At 43.1% G+C, this 22,628-nt stretch overlaps 1 protein-coding gene across 1 annotated transcript in view; it reads left to right on the forward strand.

Annotated features, from left to right (window-relative positions):
* SGCD (sarcoglycan, delta (35kDa dystrophin-associated glycoprotein)) overlaps positions 1-22,628 on the forward strand; it is a gene marked incomplete at its 3' end in the record, with an annotated part of 155,217 nt that overhangs the window by 62,596 nt on the left and 69,993 nt on the right. Inside the window, exon 3 of the mRNA XM_009076597.1 lies at positions 15,406-15,591. Coding sequence (XP_009074845.1) covers positions 15,406-15,591 — 186 coding nt within the window. The remainder of the gene's footprint in view (positions 1-15,405; positions 15,592-22,628) is intronic.

Here is a 22,628-nt window from a genome sequence, read left to right on the forward strand (position 1 = left end):
CTAATGAAAAAAAAGATCCTGTTGCTGCCAAACGGCAGGATACGTTTGCCCTCACAGAGGAGTCGCACAATGAGCCTCTCATTTTTCTGCCTTCTAGAAATGCATATTGCAAGAGGAACTTCATTCCATTCCTCCTCTTCTGCAGTAAAGATTTCTGCTGTGTAGTGCTGGTGGAAGCTGCTGGGGTCACTGTGCTCACAAGAAATTCAAGAATATAACTCTAAAGTTATAGGATAAAGAGATGGTGCCAAGAACCAAATTGTATGTTGGCTCTCCGCTCTGTGGAAGAAGGGGCAGGACATTTGTTTCTCTCTTCCATACTCTTCTGGGATCAAACATTTTTACAGTCATCCTTAGCATGAGTCTTTGGCTCACACAGAGATTTTGGAAGCAGCAACAGCAGCTCTCTGTGACACTGAAGTGAGTGTTATGCCTTACCAGCTGCTGAATTAGATAAATATTTGGAAGAGGACAGCAGACCAAGTGCAAATGGTCTCATCAACTTTCTTGGACATCACAGCCCCTTATGGCTGCTGTTGAATACACAGGAAAAAATCCTATCACAGGCTCCTGGGAAAGCACAAGGAATCCTGTCAGAGACTGATAGGTAACAGCTACAGAAGTAAAGGGATTTCCCAATTAAATGATTTTTTTTACCCTTTGCAACATCCTGCCAATAACTGAAGGAGAGATGCTGAGATTGAGAGGCCCTCAAGTGTATCTCTAGGTAAATCCAAGTCTGGAATTTTTGCACAATGGCCTTTTCATAGTCCTTGGAGTAAATATGCTCACCAGTATGCCTGTGCCATATTGAGCTCTCTGGCAAAGGTCAGGCTCGATTACTGACACACAAACATGCATTTATTTCTCAGGCCATTGCATCTTTTTTCCTTCCCTCTGGCTCACACAATCTCAGTGTAGCTTAATTTTCCTATCAATTTGCTTTTAAAACCTTCCCCCTCATACTCTGTTGAAACTCAAAATATGTGAGTATCTGTGCCTGTGTGCATTTGTTTATATATAAGCATAATCATTCTTTACTCTGCTAGAGCTCCAAGAATCTGCATACTGTCAGGAGCTGCTTTATGAACAGCATGTGTCTTACCACCTCTTGCAGAATATAAGCAGAGAGAGAGAATTTGCAAAATTTGCCCAAACATTACTCATCAGTTTGATTACCAGAAGTGTTATCTCCTTGGTGCTTATTCTACAGTGGATGTTGTTCATCAAGTTTTAGAACCATAGAATGGTTTGGGTTGGAAGGGACCTTTAAAGGTCATCTGGTCCAACCAGACATCTTAAACTAGATCAGGTTGTTCAAAGCATTGACCACCTCTCTGGGCAACCTGTTCAGTGCCTCACTACCCTCATTGTAAAAAATGTCTTCAGCTATATCTAGTCTGATCTAGATATATCTAGTTTTAGCCTGATTGTGAAACACTAATGTTGCCATGGGGAGTGGAGGGCAAGAGTTCTCCTTTGGATCAGACATTATGGATGAAGGTCACTGCTGCTCATCTTGGGAGTCTAACAGGATCATGCAAAAGTCTCCCTGTCCAGAATGTCACACCACAGCTCATTAAAACAGATGGCAATGTCCATGGCTGCTGCTGGACTGACAGTCTGCCTTGTTAGTGTTCTGCAAGAGTCCTGCTAATTGCTCATGAAGATACAGATCTGCTGCCTACGAAAATTGTTCAGTAGAGCCAAGTTTGGGTGCACTGGGTGGTGTTAAACTTAGGTATCCTATTATATCACAAAGTGTAAGAACAAGCAGAGCTTCCTTCTTGACAGAATAAAAATAGCCAGGAGAGGAAAAGAAAAGGCTGTGATGAGCTCAGGCTGCTGAACAGCTCTGCCTGACCAGCAGCCACACTGCATCAAATGTGAACAGTGTGGCATATCCATCCTCAGAAAATCTCCACCACAACAGACTTAGCAGAGGAACTAAAATGTTCCCCCAGAAGATGATTATTTCAGGCTGAGGGGACGATGTCTCTGCATTGGGACATATATCTAACCAAAGCTTATAAAGCAGCTCTGTGCCTTGAACCTGCTTTCTGAAAGAATGAAGGGTGAGGCTGCTCAGATAAGAGTAATAAATTTGGATACCGTTAAGACTATAATAGAAGAACAATTATTGGCCTGGCCAACTGAATATGTGCTTTCATATCTGTATGGAATTAATCTTCATGGTTGTTTTTTTTCTTTCCTCCATTTCTTATGCCAGAGGAATATAAGCCAGGGACGTGGCACATCTTTGCGTGGTGACACCCATCCTGCTCTCTTGTCATGCTGAAACTGAAGAGGCTCTATTGTTTGTGAATGATGACCTTTGTGATTATTGATAAGTAACCTCTGGATGGGGAGTATGACACATGCTGGCTGGAAGAACAGGGCTCTGTAATAGTAATATTGCCTTGAAATTACAGCCCACGTCGTTTGAGAATGATTCAGGATAATTACATTAATGTTGCTGGAGAAATGAAAAGGAACACTTTCCATTTTACCTATTAACAAGCTCTGCTGGCCTTAAATTATTTCTGAGAAGAGCCTGAAAATGGCTGAAATCATCAGAATCATTACAAAGCAGTGGTCGGGGTGGAGGGGGTGCTCAGTGAGGTCCTGGCTGTGGCGCTTTGGCTGATGAGTAAACACTGCTGCAGCTTTTGTGGGAAAAGGAGCACGGCACAGAACTTTCAGACTAGGTACACTGCAGTCTGCAAATGGGCTTGAGGAATCTACAGGTTTGTAGTCTAAGGAGAAAAGAGCCATCAGGAGTAGGTTGCTGTCCATGTAGGTGTTACACATTGACCTGTGCAAAGTTAAACATGAGCCTGCTGTTGTTCTGGCATGCTGGATACTTCCATCCTCCCTTGTCTACAGCTCTCTTAAGCCTGTGCAGTGGAAGATTTCTGTCTTTGGTGGTGATTTTTTGCCACTTTGATCCTTGTCTCATAGCAGCAGCAGAGATGAGGATGTTCCTGAACTCCAGACCCTGAGCAGCAGCTCTCTGGGTCTGACCTCTCATAAAAGCTCAGTCCTTCACCTGTACTCACAATGTGTTTTTGGCCTTGTGCAAGGCCAAAACTCCTGCCCTGCTCTACCATTGCCCAGCTCACGTGTAAAATTACTATGGAACCAGGACTATTTGTTGTGTTTCCTTTGATTTGTTTATGCTATCATACTGTTTACTAACACCAGATGAATAGGTGGGGAAAATCAGATCTAAATATCTCATTGTCATGTGAATCAAGTCCTCTGCTCAGGGTCACCTCTGCTGTTACTGGAGTTTCTCATCTGCATGAAATTCAGAGTATCCTTGAATGTCTGTCTGCAAGAGCAGCCGCAGCGGTGTAAGCTCTGCTCCTCTTTCTGTTTAGTTTCCAGGAGTTAGAGGATCTTGCATCTCATAACCAGTCCTATATTTATACTTCTTACTAAAATGTAGCCATATTTATCTCCTCTGAAGAAACTAGAGCAGTGGGTGAGGATGTAGGCGCTGCAGGTCTGGCTGCTTCCAGCACACGGTCGTGTATACACGCACACACGCACACAAAAACACACGCACAGGTTCTTTTTCTTTTTCTCCCATTTCCCTTTCACTTGTCCAACAAGCCCATCTCAGCCCTGGCTGTGATTACCTGATGACCTGAGTGCCTTCAGCATTCACAGCTGCAACACTTAAATAGGATTTTGCTGCCTGCCATCAAATCAGACCTTTGCTCCCTGCACACACACACACAGGGATGGGTTTTCTTCCTTCAGTGAAGCTTTCCTTTCCTACAACTATTGCCATTAGCTACACAAGTTTGGGGAACCCACTCCTTCCCTTCTTTTTTCATTGCATTGACCTCCATCCTCCCTGGATGCTCATGGCTGGGTGAATCCATCAGGAATTCCAATAGTTGCCTTCCCTCAGCTTGCTGTTCCCAACCCAAAATAGTTAATTTTTCTAATCCACCAGCTCCCTTAATTCTGCATTTAAGGAGATGGAGCTGAAATGAGTCTTGGCTTCTCCCTTTACACATGGGTACTCGAGAGATCTCTTACAGGAGCGCAAGACTGAGGGTAATTTAAAATAATAATAATTAGGCAGATGATTTCTTTCAGTTGAGACTTTGAAAATATTTAAACATTTATATTTATTCTATTGTGATATTTCAAGAGATTTAATGGATAAAAAAAAAAAGGTACTTGGAGGGAAAGCTGAAACAAAGAATGGCTTAATTATCTCATTCAGATATTAAAATTTTCATTTTGACTTCTTCCTCCACTCCAGATGCACACACACCTGCATTTACATGCTGATTCTTTCTGCATATTTGGTTTGTCCTGATTTTCTTAGGAAGGTTTGGGGAATGTTTGAGTGAGTCCCTGGAAATCTGCATGGCATGAAACTCCAAAGTTTCATTTTGTATGCAAAGAGGTATTATTTGTTAAGTGAAATTAGTTATGAATATTGATCATTCAGCAGTAAATACTAAATAATTTCAGCTGGATGTCAAAATGCAGGACAAGTCTAAATGGGAGAGAAGGAACTTTCCTTCCTACCTTTTGTAGGACTTGTATTTCCTGGTGTAGAAATTCATGGATTCAGGTGGATTGGATGGATCTCCCACACAAAAAGGAAGTCCCTACATGTTTCAGTCTCCAGCTGCAGAGATATTGAAGCATTGAGGGGGGTTAATTTGTTTTCATCTTCCCAAAGAGCTGTAGTAGGTTTTTTTAATCCTCATAACCCTGCCAGTACTGAGAAATAACAGCAGTTACGCAGATAGTTATGTCGACATCAACTTAAGGTTTATGCTTGCAAGGTTCATATATTTTTGGTAGCGTTGGCACTAATACAAATGATAGCTCAATAACAGAAAAATAGAACAGTCCCTGAGCCACAGTTCTGATGCTTGAAGCATCTTTAAACCCTGTACCCAAATGAGAAAGAGATAAAAACAACCTACTCAAAGTGGCTTAGCTTGAAGGAGCATTTTATGTGTTACTTGATGACAAAATAGTGAGGCATTAATGCAGTTTACAGTAAGACAACCCTGAAGTTATCAGTGAGGTTGGTGTGATGCCTGACAGATTTAATGTAAATATTTATAGACTTGGCCTACTAATTATGCCAATGGAAAAAATGCAGTATTAATGCTGTCACCTCCCCATGTCTCTACCTGGCAGCGTGCTGCTAGCTCACATAAATATTCTGGAGAGAGAAAGTACATCACATAAACAGAAGAGATCATTTAGATTTTTAATAAGGGATTAAGCTATCTCCAGCAGTGGTTTCCAGCCTGTGTTCCACAGATGTATGGGAATCCTGTGGACTCTTTCCAAGGGAACTGTGAAAAATGACAAGTAAAGAGAGTTTTTTTTGTAAGGTATGTAGAAATCTCTGTCTGTGAAATGATTACAGAGGTGTGCACCACCTTTGTCAGATATTTAGGGTTCCACACACTGGGAAGAATTTGACTACTGATTTGCCATATCTGTGTAAAGAACTGAGTAATTTCAAAGTACCATACTGCCATGTTTTAAATGATTTGACTATGAGTCCTGCTGGAGCCAGGCTGCCATACAAGTCCTGGACCACAAAGCACTAAAGCATGTGCTTAACTCAAAACACATTGATCCACTGAAGTTACTGCCTGTCCCACACTTAACTATTTTGCTGAATAAAGACCATGGGGAAATTTGAGACAGAAGGCACATACTGCTATCATCTTACAAACAGCTCTGCAGATGCCTGATTGTCTTGTACAACTGAAAATCTAATTATGTGAATCTGCAGTTCATATTTTTCTGTTTCAGTTTATTTATACCAAGAGACTCCAAAGGTTTTAGGCACCGTTGCTTTCAGTTGTTACTGGTTGCCAACCCAAAGAGTATTATCATTGCCGTGACAGCCTGTTCAGGAGACTCTCTTTTAGCTGCATGGATAGCTGTCCTGATTTGTGATCCAAAAGACTGTGGTTTCTGTTCTGGCACAAACTGACTCCCCACAAGCTGTGCAAATATATGTGAAATGCTATCACCAGTGGTTGTGTGTGTGCGACTTGTGTGCCTGCCTTTTGTTTGAAAGTCTTGAAAACTGAGGCAGAACGACCATGTGGTTTCATACTGTCCTCTCTCCTGCAAAATAGCATCATAATCCACATCCATCCCCACTGAGGTCAGTTGAGGGGCTGGTCCAGGTTGCCTGCATCTGGCCTGTACACATTGCCAAGGGCAGGTGGGCAGTATTGCTGAACGGTGTGTTCTCTGTGCAGGAGTAAGAAAAGGGTGTTTTGATAGTAGGGCAGGGTGCGAGTGAGAGCCATACATGGTGTAACCACAGCAGCTCTCCTAACAGGTTGGATGGATGAAGATCTGCAGGCTTTCCACACAGGCAACCCATGTGGGTTTTGTGAGATCTCACTGCTGCTGGGCGAAGGCAGATCTCACATTCCTGTTGGTAAATGAGTCCTTGCTGTGGATCTAACCCACAGCTCATGGGAGGCAGCAAACTCCCTACTGCCATCAAAGAGTGCTGGATCAGACCCCACATATAGGGCTCTCAGTTACTTCTAATCACAGCTGCATTTATCCCTTGTAAACACTTCACCTGGCCACCACACCTCTGTAAATCTCAGAACAGAATAACCTGAGAGAAGTGGAGTGCACAGTTTTGAAAAGGAACATTAAGAGGGAAAAATATCTCTCTCTCTCTTTAAACTGTCTCTTTTCTATATTGTTACCTTGACAACTCTGCTGCTGTGTTTCATCTTTGGTGGGACTTAGCCGTGGTGGAATAAGGGGGACATCCATGTGTGTTTCCACATCTACTCCAGCTCCTCTTCACAGGCACATGCGAGGCACAGGGCATCCCAAGCTGCTGAGCCCACGTTTGCTGCCTTGACCCATGGTGCTGTCTGGAAATGATTACAGATACTAAGAACTGGGACCCATTCTGATTAAAGGTATAACATTGTATCTTCTATTTCTTTTCCTTAAGCCAACCCCAGAGCAATGTTAATGCTCTTTGAAAGGAGATGCAAGGTGCTTAAAATATTTTTAAGGGTTAGGACAGCTGGAAAGCAGAGAGGGATGAAAGTACTCAAAAATAGTTGTATTATTTTTAGTATAAGCAGATACAGGAGTATGTGTCAAGATTAGGATATAGTTCTGATGTGCTGAACTGAGTCTAGAGAGGCTAAAAATATGCTTTCTTTTCTCACAGTTTTAGAAGAGACAGAGGCATAGGTAAGGGGAAAGTAGTGATGAACTGAGATTTTAAGCTTCGTTGCTTGTTGGGGTTTGTCAAAGGCAGCTGTTAACCTGGGCACTGTGACCTGCTGACACTAGCAAAACACAGGAGGCAGGGCAAGGTGTTATCTGTGGGAATGGGGTCCTTCCCACCCTCATTTTTGCATTTTCCAAAGAAAATCTCCACCAACATAATCCTTGTATTCTTTTTAGCTGAAATGGCTGGCTTGATAGCTGCAAAGGCAAGATAGGCAGGCTCTGGGACTGAGTGTGGACGGGGGTGTCTGTGTGAATGTGTGTGAGGAGAGGGGGGCTTTTAATACAAAACACATGTGTTTTCAATTGCTTGCTGGAGCCAGCCCAGTAGCTGTAACTTGGCCTGACAAAGCCTTATTGAAGTACAGACAGTGTGGTTTCAAAGCAGTTAGAAAAAGAACGGGAATGCTGTTCAGGAAATTCTTCAGGCATGGGCAGGGACTTGGCTGCAATTCTGCTGTTGGAAAATCTGACAGGGGCAGCTCATGAGCACAGACCAGGCCTCGTGCTGCTCTGAACGCTGTGCTGCATCTTCCCCAGCCTGCAGCACCCTCCAGGCGTTCATCCACCACCGAGGGAGAGGTAAGAGCTGCCGCGCTCCGTCCTGCTGAGGCTGGGGGGATTTGCTCTTCTTTTGTGCTTGTGCAAAGGAGCTTCTTGCTCTCAGACTGTTGTTTAGAGCAAACAAGCCAAGGATGGGAAGTTGTGGCATATTTGGGAAGGGTTGGGAGCAGTTGGGTGGTGGTTCCTGGCTAACTTTGCATCGGTAGTAATGCTGCAGGCAAAGCAACGCCCGCGCCGCGTCTCTGGCTGAGGGAACGCCGTGCCCAAATAATCCCCAACTTTTGCACTTTGGGGAATAAGTAGGTATATAACCCGAAGCCACTGAAAGGTTGGCTCTGCACCATGTGTCACTCACAGATTTGGATGAAAACTGCGATTCAGTCATGATAAATATACTTATAAGTGCATCGTATTGTAGTTGTTTAATGAGTTGAAAGCATGTTTGTCTGGGGGTTGTTTGGCAATTGCTGGTACAGCAAGCTTGTGAAGAGAGACAGTAACTCAGTAATAATCATTGCCTTGTGATTTCTCTGCATATTTTTTTCCTGTATTTTAGAAAGCATGAGCAAACTGCAACAGACAGCGCAGTCAGAAGCCACATAGAGCAGATTAGAAGGAAAAAATATTAATTTAGGGGCTGTTCAACCTGCAACTTCTCTTCTGATTTACTTTTCTTTCCCCAAATAACTTAAGAAACATTTATGATGAAAAGCTCTCTCTCTCTTTAGGAGCCTGCCAGATTTAGGCAATGTTCTCTCATCCTTTTAGTTGCAGCATTAAAGCTTGTCTTGCTTTTGCAGAGATATCAGCACCTTATATGGCAGGCTTGGGCTTGGGAGTTCGGGAGCGCGCGTTCATCAAGGGATGGAGGTGTCAGGAGGAGTGTGCCTCACATCACAAACTTCCTTGCCTCTGTCAGTGCCTCTTCCTTGGATTTTCGGAGCAATGTTATTTGATGTGTTGAAAATGCTTTTTAGCTGTGTTTTATGGTGGTGTTGGCTTTTCTCCTTTCAACAAGGAATGAATTAAGGATATTAAATTATACAGTGGGACAGAACTAAGCGTTTCTGGCTGGTTCATGGGATTAGACCCATGTTTTGCTTTGCCTGCATCTGGCAGGACTACACATACAGGGCTCAGTCATTCATCTTGGCAAGCCAAAAAATTCAGGGACAAGGGGAGGTTCCCCATCAAAGGGCATCAGATCTAGTGTATGGCAGGGCTGGAGCTTTCTCCCAGCAATGTTGGGGAAGTGTGTTAATTTGATCTGAGCCAAGAGAGGACTTCGCGGGTTTGGAGTGCAGGAATGGCATCCTCTGAGGGATGTGGATGCACTGTGACTTCCTGGAGGCTGATGGGGGCAAAGGGTGTGAAAGGAAGGACAGAAATCAGCTGTGGAATGTGATGAAAATTGAGAGGCTTGATAAGCTCAAAGTTTACTTTGCATAAAATACACATGCAGTGGAAATGCTGTGATAGATGAAGGTCTCATACGATCTGGACTGCTTCAGCCTTCGCAGGCTGCCATCGTACCCTGAAGAGTTGGAGCTCTATTGCTTTTCTCAGCAGCAGTTAATTTAGACACCTAGTCAGCCTATTATCATCTTCACTGCTAGTTATAAGCTTATTTTAAAAAAAATTCAAGTTCCTGCCTCTGATCACACAGCATCCTTCCTCCCAAATCCAATCATCAGCACTGAAGAGCCAAAGAGATGAAGAATACATCTGTCTTAGCCAGCAGCAGCTAGGGCTGCACTGATGTGTCTGGCTGTAGGAGAGCTCTGGCCCCAAGTATACATGAGACACACAGTGCAGGCTTTTTATCAGGGATGGGATCACACTGGTTCATGGGATGTCCTGAGTGCCCAGCTGGGCTGTTTGCCATACCCACTCCCGATGGAACCCTAGTGGAGACAATGGTGCATGAGTGTGAGTCCAGGCAGGGCAGGAGAGGTTCTTTGTGATGCTCTGGGCTGGGTTTGGTTGAGGGAGTTGACATTTCCTCCCTAACTCTGGCAGCTTCTCCTGAGCTTTCTCCTATCAGAAGTGTCCTGGGTCAAGTATTCAAGCTTTGCTTTGCATCCAGGAGAACTGAGTGGGTGCATGTGTGGACAAAGTGGAGAGGTTTCCCCTGATGTTGGAAACATACAGATATATTAGCATACATATGTGTGTTCCTTCTCCTGGTCCTTTCCAGGAGCAAACCAGAAAGCAATTGTGTCTGTGCAAAAGAACAAATGGCTAAGCACAGTGCATACATCATGTGGAAGGAAAATGGTGGAGGGAAGATGCAGCAGAACAAGTTATCACTTGTGTGAGCAGGATCACTGCAGAGACTCTACTCTGGATCCTGGCACAGGCTCAAGCCTTCAGTTCTCAATTTGTGCCATGCTGGTTGGATTCCAGCCGTATAAATCCATAATATGATCCTGCTTTGCACATTCCTACAAGCTGTATCTCTTTTCTTGGTACTGTGGGGCGAAGAGTGTGCTGGGGCAGAAGTCTGTGAAGTATCACCTCCTGTAGCTTTCTGATTTGAGCTCAGTTGGTTATATCCCTCTTGCTGTTCCCAAGCCTCCTGCAGTCACACCTGCTTCTGGCTATTTTGGTGTAGTTCTCATATTTGTTCATCCTGCTTTGAGACACTCCGGTGAGAAAGAGCTTTTATAAACTTGGCACTGATGGACGGAGGCTTGTGATTGCTTCACATCATCCGAGTGGTGCAATGGAACTGGCATGTGAAGGCAGCAAAGCTGGTGTGGTGTTTGCATGCAGTGTGAACGTATCGCAACAAATCGTGGGGCATTCTGTGAAAGACATTCTCTGTTGACTAGCTGGAAAAAAGAACTCACTGCAGAAACTCTTTCTTCCTTGCTAACTTTCCATTTTCTTCTTAATGCTGGAAAAAAGTATTGAGACAAGGTAACTATCAAGAAAAAAGTCTAAAATTTAGAAGAGACTCTCATAAATAAGAAAGCAGATATGTGTCTCTCCTCAGAGAAGAGAAGCAATAGTAACATCACATTGCTCACAGACTCTTGCAGCATAATAAAATACCACTTCTGGTTTAGGAGATGCTGTTCAGAGATGAAGCTGCCTGTTACTTTGGTTTGTTCTGGCAAACTCTAATAAGTTTAGAGTTTTACTGTAAGTGCTCCTTGAGTCATGGGGCAGAGCAGAAGTCCCATGTTCAGGTTTTGGTTCGGTCCATCTGCTCAAAACTACTGGTTTATAAACTGAGGTTTTTGCAGTGGACTTATCCTCAAGTACATTTGTTGTTGAAATGCTGTCAGCCCTAGCAACTGGGGAAATTACATGAACTCTCAAGATGTTAGAGGTAGGGGGTAGCCTGGAGCATTGAGAGATCTGGATGAGATGCTTTACCAGGAGAAGAATCCCTAAGGTCTCCCCAGCTGCCTGTGCTGAGTGAGTCCAAATTCCACAAGATACAAGAGATGGGGATGAGAAAAGAAGTATTTCCCAGAGGACTAGGCACAGCATGCCCCAGTGGACTGTGCTGACCAAGAAAACTTGTGGCTGTGCTTATGTTTGCCAGAATTAGGCTAGATATTTGGAGCAGACTATAAGTGATGTACCCCATTGATAAGAGACTAGTCATAAAAGAAGAGAACATTCCTTAGGATGTGTCCTTTTACTTTTTGTCTCTTTGGCCATGTGTCATGTAGCACTGATACCTGAGAAGTGGACATCAAATGATGAGGGACTTCCCAAATCATGGAGGAACTGCTCCCCATGTGGAGGGATGGGAATTGTTGACAGAAACAGAGGGACAAGCAGAAAGTGAAGATTTCAGTGTTGGGGACACCAATGGCAGTAACAGAGGCCACACTGACACAGCCATTGAGTTAGATAGAAGAGGATAAATTCATGGCTTAGATGCTCCTGGAGAAAAGTGCTGTGAGATTTAACTACCCCAGCAAGTATTGCATCCAGGACTCAGCCCTTGCTGACCATGTTGCAAGTGAGAAGGCATTTTCCAGAGCCTGATCCTTTTCATGGAGACCTGGGCTGTGGTCTGACCTGTATGTGGGGCCATAAATCAATTCTGGGTCATGACACTGGTGGATTAACGGGCCTGGGGGTGTCAAACTTGAGAGACTTCTATGGGGAGTGGAGAGGCAAAATGTCTTGTTGATAGATGGCTCAAAACACTCTTCCTCATGCCAAGATTTGTTCTCAGTCACGCTCCAGAAATGTCTGTTCTTTTGAACCTGGTGGATGCTGTGCACTTAAAAGACAGAGAAATTAAAGAGGATAAATCTGCAGAGCATTTACAGCTAGTGAATACAAGTACATTGCCTTCCAGTGATATGGCAGAGTACCTCTGAAGGTTTTTAGGGGCTTTTTTTTCCTCATTTCAGCCCAAAAGAAAAGGTTTCTGTTTCAGAAAACAAAGAGAAAGAGAAGAGAGTGTTGATGATACGGACACAAAGAGAGGGTGGATGTGGGAGATGTATGTCCAAGGCCCAAGGGAATTTGAACCTCTCTCTCATCTCTAGAAATATGTTCCCTTCACCATGCTACAGGTTAGCCTGGGGTCAGATGCTCTTCGTTTTTCTGATGAAGCTGTCACACCTCAGTTATATGCAAGCAGGCAGGGAGGGGAGATGCTGTGTTGGCTGTACAAGGCTCAGGGACGTTTGGTCCCTGCTGCAGCAAACTCTAGGACATTTTTGGCAAATTTCAAGAGGGCTCATAAGAGAGAAGGTGCCTTCCCAGATTGCATCCCCTTAAAGCTTTAAATTGTTCTGTTACTAAACATGCATCATTTAAGTGCTGATCAAAGAAACCCCCATGGCAGAGAAACATTATTGATTCCTTGTGTTATGCCTCATCCTGCCCATGGTCCTCACTGAGCCTAAGGAGCCAGCATAGCCAGGGAATGTTACAGTGCCAGTGTCTGCATGGGAAAGGTGTTTATTCATCCCTGTGCATGTAAAACACCTTTCTGCTTGATGAATCTGTCATCTGGGTTGTACATCCTGAGTGAGAAACTTTCTGCCAGGAACAAGGACGTGGTGGAAGGAGGGAGAGGGGCATGGAACAAAGATTTGCCATAACATGTGAGGTCTGGTGTGATTTTTGGAAGCTCAATGCCAGTTCAGCTTTGTGGTGTCTTTCAGCTGAGCCTGGTTTCAGCTTTACTGAAGGGAAGTGCTGAAGCTTCTTTGCAGAGGAACTCAGCAAGCAGCTTGTGCAGATCAGCAGACGTGGTGTCAGGGCACTTCCAGTAGTCTTAAAAAATCAAATAAATCTTTCTTGTCATGGGCCATATCTCTAAGGTATGCTAAGGTGAGAGGATGAATAGCTTTTCTAAATGGACTGGATTTTGTCTCAGGCCCTGTTTGCAGTGTTCATATGTGAGGACTAAGTGTACAGCTCTTGTGCAGAACCTTATTACCCTTGTATTTTGTGCAGCACCAAGAAGTCCTTGGAGAAATACCCAGATTCCAGGCTATACTTTTGTAGTCCTGGTCATGTTGTCCATGGCTAAATCACAAAGATGTGACATGTTGCATTTTTAGTATTATAGATGGGATTGTCCATGCACTGGTGATGGTCCAGTGCTGTGCACATGTGTCTTTTAAGCCCTCTCAGGTCAGGCAGACAGTTTTAGTTTTGCCTTTTGGAAGATGTGCTTTTATTTCCAATTTCTACATTTGTTTCAGTATTATCTTTTCTCCACTGTTGCAAAATTATGTGGTGGCTCCTAATACTTTCCTAAAGAAGAAAAGAAAATCCTATTAAGTAGCAGCAGCCTTTCCCCTCAGCTCAGTAATTGAAAGGGGAGGGGAGGTGGTCACCTAGCAAGTGCAGCCACAGGATGTTCTTACACAGCAATACTTTTTTTTTCTTCCTGGTGCCTTAATTCTTTTTAATGTTTGAGTCAGGAAAAGTTGCCAAAATGTAAATTATGACTAACATACTTCTCCCTCCCACACAGTACAGATTATTGATAGCGGATATAGCTGGTTCCTCATGTAGTTGCCTTGCAGACTTTCTTGTTCTGCTCATTTGTTTAACACACCTCAGCACTCTGTGTCCATCATTCTGTCTTCTCTTCCTGGAGAACTACAGACATGAGCATTTTTTGTGTGTATTTACAGTTCATGGGGGAAACACTAGCTAGAAATCATACATTGCTTTAAATGTGGCTGTGTGAGAGTTTGTATAGAAAGAACATGCTATCTACAATTGCCATGCTATTTTCTTGTTATAAACTTATACTGTATTACTAAGTGGTGCTCATCATACATGTTGTAGTACTTTAGTTGCTCTATCTCTGTTAGGGCAGCTGTGAGCTAAATATTTTATCAGAACTAGAAAAATTCTCCAAACCAGGCTGCTGTGTGGATGCAAGTTACTCTTTGTGGTTGTCTTCTGTTGCTATAAATTCTTTTGATGTCTGTAAAGTTTTGCCCCAGCTGGATATGCTATTTTCTCCATCCTAGAGACTGCAAGTAAAGAAAAAAAAAAAAAAAAGACTGAAAGCAGGAAAGAGATAAAGTGAATAAACCACTTTTGCAATAAAGAGGTATTTTTAGTTGGATATTTCATATAGTTTCTCCTTGGTCAAACCTCTTTCATGGTTTGAGAGGGTTTGCAATGCAATTTATTCATTTTCTCCAAGGGAGAGGCTGCATTTAATATGTGCTCTCCAGGATACCCTGTTAAAATATTAGGCAATAAAATCCTTGACTGTACAGTAGTTGCAGTTATAATTTCCCCCAGGTAGTGGAAACTCTGTAATTTATTGTTGTGTAAGTTTTCCCTTTGTACAGACCACAGTGGTTGTAGCAGTGTAAAAAGATCTGTTTTTCTGGAAGTCCATGTGTTTGTTGGTGACTAGCTCCTCTACCTGATGAGTTCTGGGCTGCATGTTCACCCACCTGGGATATCAGAGTTGTTGTTACATCAGCATAGAGACTTGGGGATAATTTGTTAGGGATGTGGCAGCTGGAGAACCTTGTGCTTCATGTTTACTTGGTTAGGAAAGATTGGGGTGCAGGAAGGGGAAAGGCAAACACTTCCCCTTTGCGTTTTTTCTTTGGCTGGAAGGAATGATTTTACTTGTGATGATTTTTATTTTGATTTTTTTTAAAAAAAAATTAAAGCCTCTGAGAAGTCATATTGCATCTTCCAAACAAACTGCTGAACTCAACTGCTTTTACCAAACGCATGCAAAATTTTCCCCTCAGGATCCTTAGAGGCCCTGGAGTGCCTGCCTTGCAAAACCTGGGGTGGAGAACAGAGTCACTCCAGAGTGATTTCCATAGGATACCTTTAGACAGCTTGCTTACGTGTGTTTAGAAATACACACATATACATTTGACACATAAAATTCTCTGCTGGCATGTAACTGCATACAGCCAGCAGAAGGAAAACTAACACAGAACCAAGGTATCCAAAGAGCTGCTGCCCAGCTGGTAAACTCTGAAAAAGAAAAACAAAAACCCTCAAAGAGGCACAGGCACAAGCAGTTTTTCTCATCAGCTTTCTCTTGCCTCTGAATACACGTGGTTATTCCTTTCATTTCAGATGCCTCAGGAACAGTACGCGCACCGGAGCACCATGCAGACCTCGGAAGGACCCCAGGTATACAAAGTGGGGATTTATGGCTGGAGGAAGAGATGCCTCTATTTCTTTGTGCTGCTCCTAATGATTTTAATCCTGGTGAACCTTGCTATGACCATCTGGATTCTGAAGGTTATGAACTTCACAATTGTAAGTAGGGGTTACCCTGAAAGGTCTGGGGAAGATGAGGGAGGGTGATGGTCTTTCTTCTAAGCATGACTTCAGATACAGCTTCAATAATGGGGTGTTTAGTTGCCATGGGTAGTCCTTATCACAGGGAAGAACAAATTTTCCCAATGATCCTCTCTTTCTGCTGGAGATGTCTGCAGTATTGCCAAGCTGAGGAATCAGTTCAGCATTGCAAATCATATTCCTCTTACCTGCTATATATGTATCTCTACATGCATATATGTAAACACTAGGTACCACCCTTCCCCAATTTTCAGTTACAAAGTGTTTTAAAATTAATGAAATAGGTTGTTTTGAACTGGGGTATACCAGCAAGATAGGTTTGAGCCTTTCTCTCAGATTTCTTTCTCTTTTCTCCCTGAGTGGGAAGATGAGAAACTGGATTTACTTTTTACTTTGGGAAAATGCATGTTGTTCTGTAATGATATGACTCTGGAAGCTTCATGAAGAAAAAAAAATGTACAGGGAAGCTCCCTGGATATGGTACTTAGGTGGAGCATGTCCTTATCCTTGTTGTGCCGTGGTCAGTGCGCATCAGTCCTGCCTGCAGCTCTCCCTTGTTGCAGACTCCCTGGCCAGGGTTAGCTTTCCAGAAGCCCCTAGAAAACTGTTGGGCAGCTGTACTGGGATGTAGATTGCAGTGGGGCAGATGGTGCCTTCCGGGCCCAGAGCGCTCTGTGCATCACTTAAAGTCTGTTCAAACTCTTTCTGAGATCTCAAGAGGTGTCTTGACCTTGAATCGCCTGTTTGCAGAGTGAGCTTCACCTCTCCTGCTCACACACAAGAAAAGTCAGGGCGTGATGAACCAGGCACACCTCACTTCTAGGACTCATGAGCCTTTATATATGGCAGGACCTAGTTTTTCAGCAGATAATTTGACCAAGCAGAGTAAAAATGAAATGATCAGTCTGATCTTCTTCGAAGTAGTCATTGCCACCTTGCTCAGGTGGGGTTACTTTAGGATCATTTGAGTCTTCAGGAGAAACTAAGTTTGAGGCTTTAATCCTGGATTTACTTCATGAGAGCGCTGTAAGGCTAAATTTCCCTAGACAACTTTCAAGGACCTCCCCAGCCAGGCTCTGATATGAGCAGCGTGTTGGAAGTCTCCTGGCATTTCTTTCTCTGCTTTGGTCTTGTGAAGTCCTGAACAGCTGTGTCCAGCATTATGTCATTAATGGGCCATGAGAATTTGAATAAACAATCTCTGGTTTACTGTATCCAGCAGATAAAATGCTGTGTCAGGGGAACATGTAGTGTTCATTTTCTCTAACCAGGATGCTGTCAAGGTGTGCAGAAGATTGCAATGCGTGTGTGCTTAGGGAGCAAGCAATTATAAAGCCATAATCCACAAAAAGCTCCTGTGAGTGGGCAAAGAGTGACAAAACTGGAACAATTAATGCTTAACCAGATCAGTTATTTAATCTTGTGAAACTGATGCCATTCTGATACCCATTTCATCTGATGCCAAACTAAGGTCTTTGGATTAATGTAGTTGAAAAATAGGTATTTCTGAGGTGATGGAAGGGTTGGTCATATGTTGTGGTATGGGTATCAACCCCAAAATGAACTAGTAGAATTTTGAATGATCACTTTTCAGGAATACAACTTTATTTCCTTATAATATCATAACTTAGGTGTGTCAGTCCCATGCTTTTTTGCTATATGGTGGTGGTCAGTCAACTCTCTACTTGTTGCTTGGGAGGCCAAGTGAACTTCTCTGCTCCTTTCTCCCTCACTGCCCTGCCCTGATACACTGTATTTTGCAGGACATATGCTGAAGTGCCATCTCCTAGGGATATGTACAGAAACCTCCCACTTCCAGCAGCTCTCTCCATCTCACTAGGATGGAGATACCACATACACTGGCTCTTGGGGGGATGCACTGATCTTCAATCTCTTGTCTGGTTCTGTTTCCTTACTTGCCCTCTGATTATTGGGGATTATTCCAGGATAAAGCATATTTGTATATGGTTTTAGTTAACTCATTTCTTCTAAGATTATTCCAGGGTAAAGCATATTTGTTTATGGTTTTAGTTAACTCATTTCTTCTAATGTTAGTACATGATGAACAGCACTTGGTGATAAAAACATAGGTGGTCGTGCTGAGTCCTGCAGTTGGAATGGCTTTACTAGTCTGGTTTTGTGTCTCTGACACAGCCAATTGGAAATAAATACAAGAACTGGGTGTGTAAAACGTGATCTTTGCCCCACATGAACCCATTCATCTCTTGATCTCCTGCTGCTCCTGCAGCCTCACCAGCTGCTTTGAATACTGCTCTGCAATCCCTCCTGCACCATTCCCTGAGGCTGAGAAAACCACTTTGCTAAGAGAATTTTTAGAAGCAGACTTCTATCTCCAAATAACAAATGCAGGAAAATTATCAAATGAGAAGATGCAAATATGCAAAAATCTTTAATTTGTTCTGATAAGAGAAGATGAGAGTCCTTCTGGGGCAGGATGAATCCAAGTAGTCAGTAAGAAATATCTGTGGCTTAACAGGTCTGACTTAGCCCAATGCAGAAAGATGGGGAAAGCTTGTGTTTCTACTCTTCTGGAAAATGTTGTATTTCCATTGTCTTCCAGCGCCTGAGCTCTCCTTCCAGAACCTGAGTCTGTTCAACTCCACAGAACAGTCCTGGCACTTACCAGAATTTAATGATGCTCATTATAGCCAATAAGTGCTCACAGTATTTTAATGAGCACAGCAAACCTGCTCAAGAAAACTCGGGGGTGTTTTAAATGCTGATAGTGGGGAGTGGAGAAGGGGGGAGGAGATGAAACAAGACAATCACGGGGAGAAAAAACACCTTCTCATGCATGCTGTAGCAGTATCCAGCCACTCCACTTCCACATCCAGCCGTGATCTCCCTTTCTCTCCCCTCTGCATGCCCCGCTGGCTCGAGCTCCAGGAGACAACTCCTGTGAAATCAAGCCATAAGCTTCCAATCAGTGGCTTTTAACAAGCAAGGCATCACTAATTTATTCTAGGTTTTTCTTTTATCTGAACATTCAAGGGTTTAAACGAATTTACATGTGGTTATTACCTTTTACATGGGGCTGTCAAAGCAGTGTCACGCTCTCATGGGGACAGCTGGTCACTGTCTGCTCTGTCCTCTGGCACAGTTATTCATTTCTCATGTAGTATTTGATACTCTATTTGTTTTAAATGCCTTTTTATCAGGCACAAGCTGTATGAAAAACAGGCCTGGAGGGGACCTCAAATGTCATCTGCCTGTCCCACAGCTGGTTCCCATAGCCAGGTCCATTTACCCTGTTCATTTACATCAGGGCTACACTGCTCTGGGACTGCAGGAAGCTCTGGGAAAGCTTCTACCTCTAAATCTTACTTGGATTTTTATGCCAAACCACGGAATTAATCTGGACCAAAGCCACAAATTTGAGTTGAAACCCAAATGTACCCTGAAGGTGGCCTAACCTAATTGAGGTAGAAACCACCATCTAGCAGTAACTTTCTGGTGATATATAGGTATAGGGAGCTCTGCTTCATTCAGATCTTGGACAAGTCTGGTAGTCGTTCGTGGTTTGCATATATTGGGTTTGGGGAGTAGATGCTAATGCCTGTGGGTTGTGTGTGTGACTGAGCTACTCAGTTTGCAGGTCCCACACAGGACGTGGCATGGCAGAGGGCTCAGCTTCCAACTGTGTCAACCTTCAGCTGTAGTGGGTTCAACCTCCAGTTGTGCTGGGCTCGACCTCCAGCTACACAGAGCTCATCTGAGGCAGAAACAGTCCCTGCAAGGGTTCATGTGTGCCAACCTAGTTATAAGGCTGGAACCAGAGCTCTTAACAACCTTCCTCTTTATGGTCCACCTGCATTAGCATCCAGTGATGTAGTTCTTTAGCAGCAGGATTGCCCGTGACTGTGCATATTAGCACATGCATATTTTATGCTGCACACTGATGATGTGCTGGGGATCTCTATTTCAGCTATTACTAGTGAGCTTAAAACATTTTTTAAAAGCTTCCTGTCATATTAGTTTCTGAATATTACAAGGAAAGATGTGCTTACATAAACACAGCAAACCAATACCCTTATTAGAAGCATTACAAGGCTAGAAAGCTCAGATAATGGGCAATGACAGTACATTGACCTCTTTCCACAAGGGTAGCACACAATGCCTGGTATTTTAAATGGTGTTAGGAGTCTGGAGCATAATCCATTAGTACCCCTTTATAGTCTGTTAGGCAGCAGGCAGAGCTCTAAACAGGAGAGATGAGAACTGTGTCCTATTGTGGCTGCATTTAAATGTTAAACACCCACCTACTTGTCTGCCCATCAAACCACTGAGGACCCTTTGCCTTTCCTTTGCCCTTCCCTGCTGTTTCTATCCATTTCTGGCTTTTTGTGTCTTTTGGATTTTATTGTTTTGGGAAAGAAGCTGTTTGCATATGGTATCCTGTAGTCCTAAAGAGTGGCAGGTTCTACTAGGCTGTAAACTGATAAATGGGAAAACAGTATTTTCCCCCTAATCAGCCTGCATGCTTGAAATTCCTACAGAACTGTCTTCTGAAAATCATCCAAAGTGAAGGCTCCAGATTAGTTTTTATAAGGAAAATATTCTGCAACTTGGTGTTCAGGAGTCCCTTGTGAGCCAAATTTAACATGTTCCTCTAAACCTGGACAGGATCCTGAAGGTATTTAAAAGATGTGTAGATGTGTTACTGATGGACATGGCTTAGGGTGGACATGGCAGTGCTGGGGTAACAGTTGGACTCTAGGGACATGGCTTAGGATGGACATGGCAGAGCTGGGCTAACAGTTGGACTCAATGATCTTACAGGTCTTGTCAGACCTAAGTGATTCTATGATTCTCTGTGCCTCTTCGAGGTCTGTGCAAGTCTGTGCAGGCTGCTTGTGCCATCTGCGAGTGCAGCTTCAAGGAAATGCAGGGTAGAAATGGACAGGCAATGACCTCCCTCATTCCACCTTCCTTAGGGTGCAGAGAGGGGGATCTTCCTTTCCTTACCTGGTCAGGCTTAGGCTGGAGAGTCCCTGGCCACAACATCTGCCAACTGTCTTAATTATAGAATCATAGAATCAACCTGGTTGGAAAAGACCTCCAAGATCGTTAAGTCCAACCTTACCATGGTTACTGGACCATGGCACTAAGTGTCACATTTAGTTTCATCTTAAAAACCTCCAGGGATGGTGAATCCACCACCTCCCTAGGCAGCACATTCCAATGTCTGATCACTCTCTCTGTAAAAAAATCTCTTCCTAATATCCAATCCAAACCTCCCCTAGCAGAGCTTGAGTCTGTGCCCTCTTGTCCTCCTGCTGGTTGCCTGGGAGAAGAGTCCAACCCCCACCTGACTCCAACCTCCTGTCAGGGAGTTGCAGAGGGTGATAAGGTCTCCCCTGAGCCTCCTCTTCTCCAGGCTGAACACCCCCAGCTCCCTCAGCCTCTCCTCATGGCACTTGTGCTCCAGTCCCTTCACCAGCTATTCTCCTTCCATAACTACATGAGGATTTTTGAAGGTTTGTGTCCTTTAGCATGAGGTTCAGCCATATTTTATTATTTTAATTGAACAGGAACAAATGACTGCAATTGTTCAGATTTTTCCCTTTTTTGCCTCAGGCTGCATTCATAGCTGAAGGGCTCTGTTTTAGCATCATTGAATGAAATGTTGGCAATTTAGAGAGACAAAATGCTGCTGTAGGTGGCACAAATGCTAAATATCATTATTATCTTGCCTTCTTTATTAAAAGTTGATAAGAAAAATGAGCTTTAAAAATTTGGTTATGAGCAGTTATTTCCAATACAATTACTCCCTCTTGTGTGTAAACTACCTGCCACATTTCAATTACAGGAAAACAGTGGGGTAATAGCACAGCACTAAAGATGGATTAGAGTTAGAAAAGCTCCTTGTCCTAACAGGCAGGATTCTCCTATTAATGATTTAAAGGAATAGACTTTGTTCTAATTTATTTTTTTTAAATTAGAAATTGCCTCAGAAGAAAATGACTGTGCTGGTTTATATTCCCTTCTCATGATTTCTCTGGGGTCTCTTTAGGTTCAATGGTAAGGCCAGCATGGGAAAGGAATCTGATTTGCTTTTCAGCTCCTTCTTTGTGGTGCGAGTGTAATCAGTCAGCTAAAATTGGTTGGAGTTAGATTTAATATTACTATATCCTTATTAAGAAAAGAGTGAAGTTCTTTTTGTCTCTCTCACTGTCCTCCTCGCACACACACACATACAGAATTGGGCATTTTCCCAGCCTAATCCATGTTGCTCTTTCTATAAAACAAGTAATTGTTCAGAGACTGCCTGCATGACCCAAGAGCTTTATGTGTTTGCCTTCTTTCCTCATTCACATGGACTGCATCTTCTGATATAAAGATGTTAATCTTGTAGTGGTCTGACAACACCAGCAATACTGTGAGTGATTGTACTATTAAATGAAGAAGTTTCTGTAGGCAAAATCCTTACTGACTAGAATTTAGCAGGAATCTTGGCACTGACATCAATAGATCAAGGTCTTGGCCGTAATGCTTTTTATTTGCAGGTTTTTAACAGTAAATTCTAATTTCCCTCCCCTAAATGGAAGGAAAAATGTGCTATGCTTTTTTGTTACTCTTTGGTGAGCTGAATTTCATGCCTGGAAAGTTTCTGTTTCTGTATGAAAAGCAATTTGGATTACTTATCTTTTTTAAAGATACCTATAGTACTTTTTTGCCTTTACTCATTTGGACTTTAGGATAATATAGTCAGTTTTAATAGGACATTGCATGAAGTTATTACAAGTTTGACCCCTTCATTGCTGTATCCTCCAGATTGCCAAGCATCTGGCATTGGTGACTTGTTGAGTTATAGTGCATCAGTTTCTTCTAGTGCTGCACCTTTGAAACTTCAGTCTCTGATAATATTTCATTTTTATTATCCTAATAACCACATATTCTCAGCCAACATGAGCACATAAAGTTTTCTTCTTTCTTGTAACTGAAAAGTGATGAAAGGTCCCCATATTTTTGCC

Source organism: Acanthisitta chloris, unplaced genomic scaffold, assembly GCF_000695815.1.
Source record: "Acanthisitta chloris isolate BGI_N310 unplaced genomic scaffold, ASM69581v1 scaffold7186, whole genome shotgun sequence".
Classification (NCBI taxonomy): Eukaryota; Metazoa; Chordata; class Aves; order Passeriformes; family Acanthisittidae; genus Acanthisitta; species Acanthisitta chloris.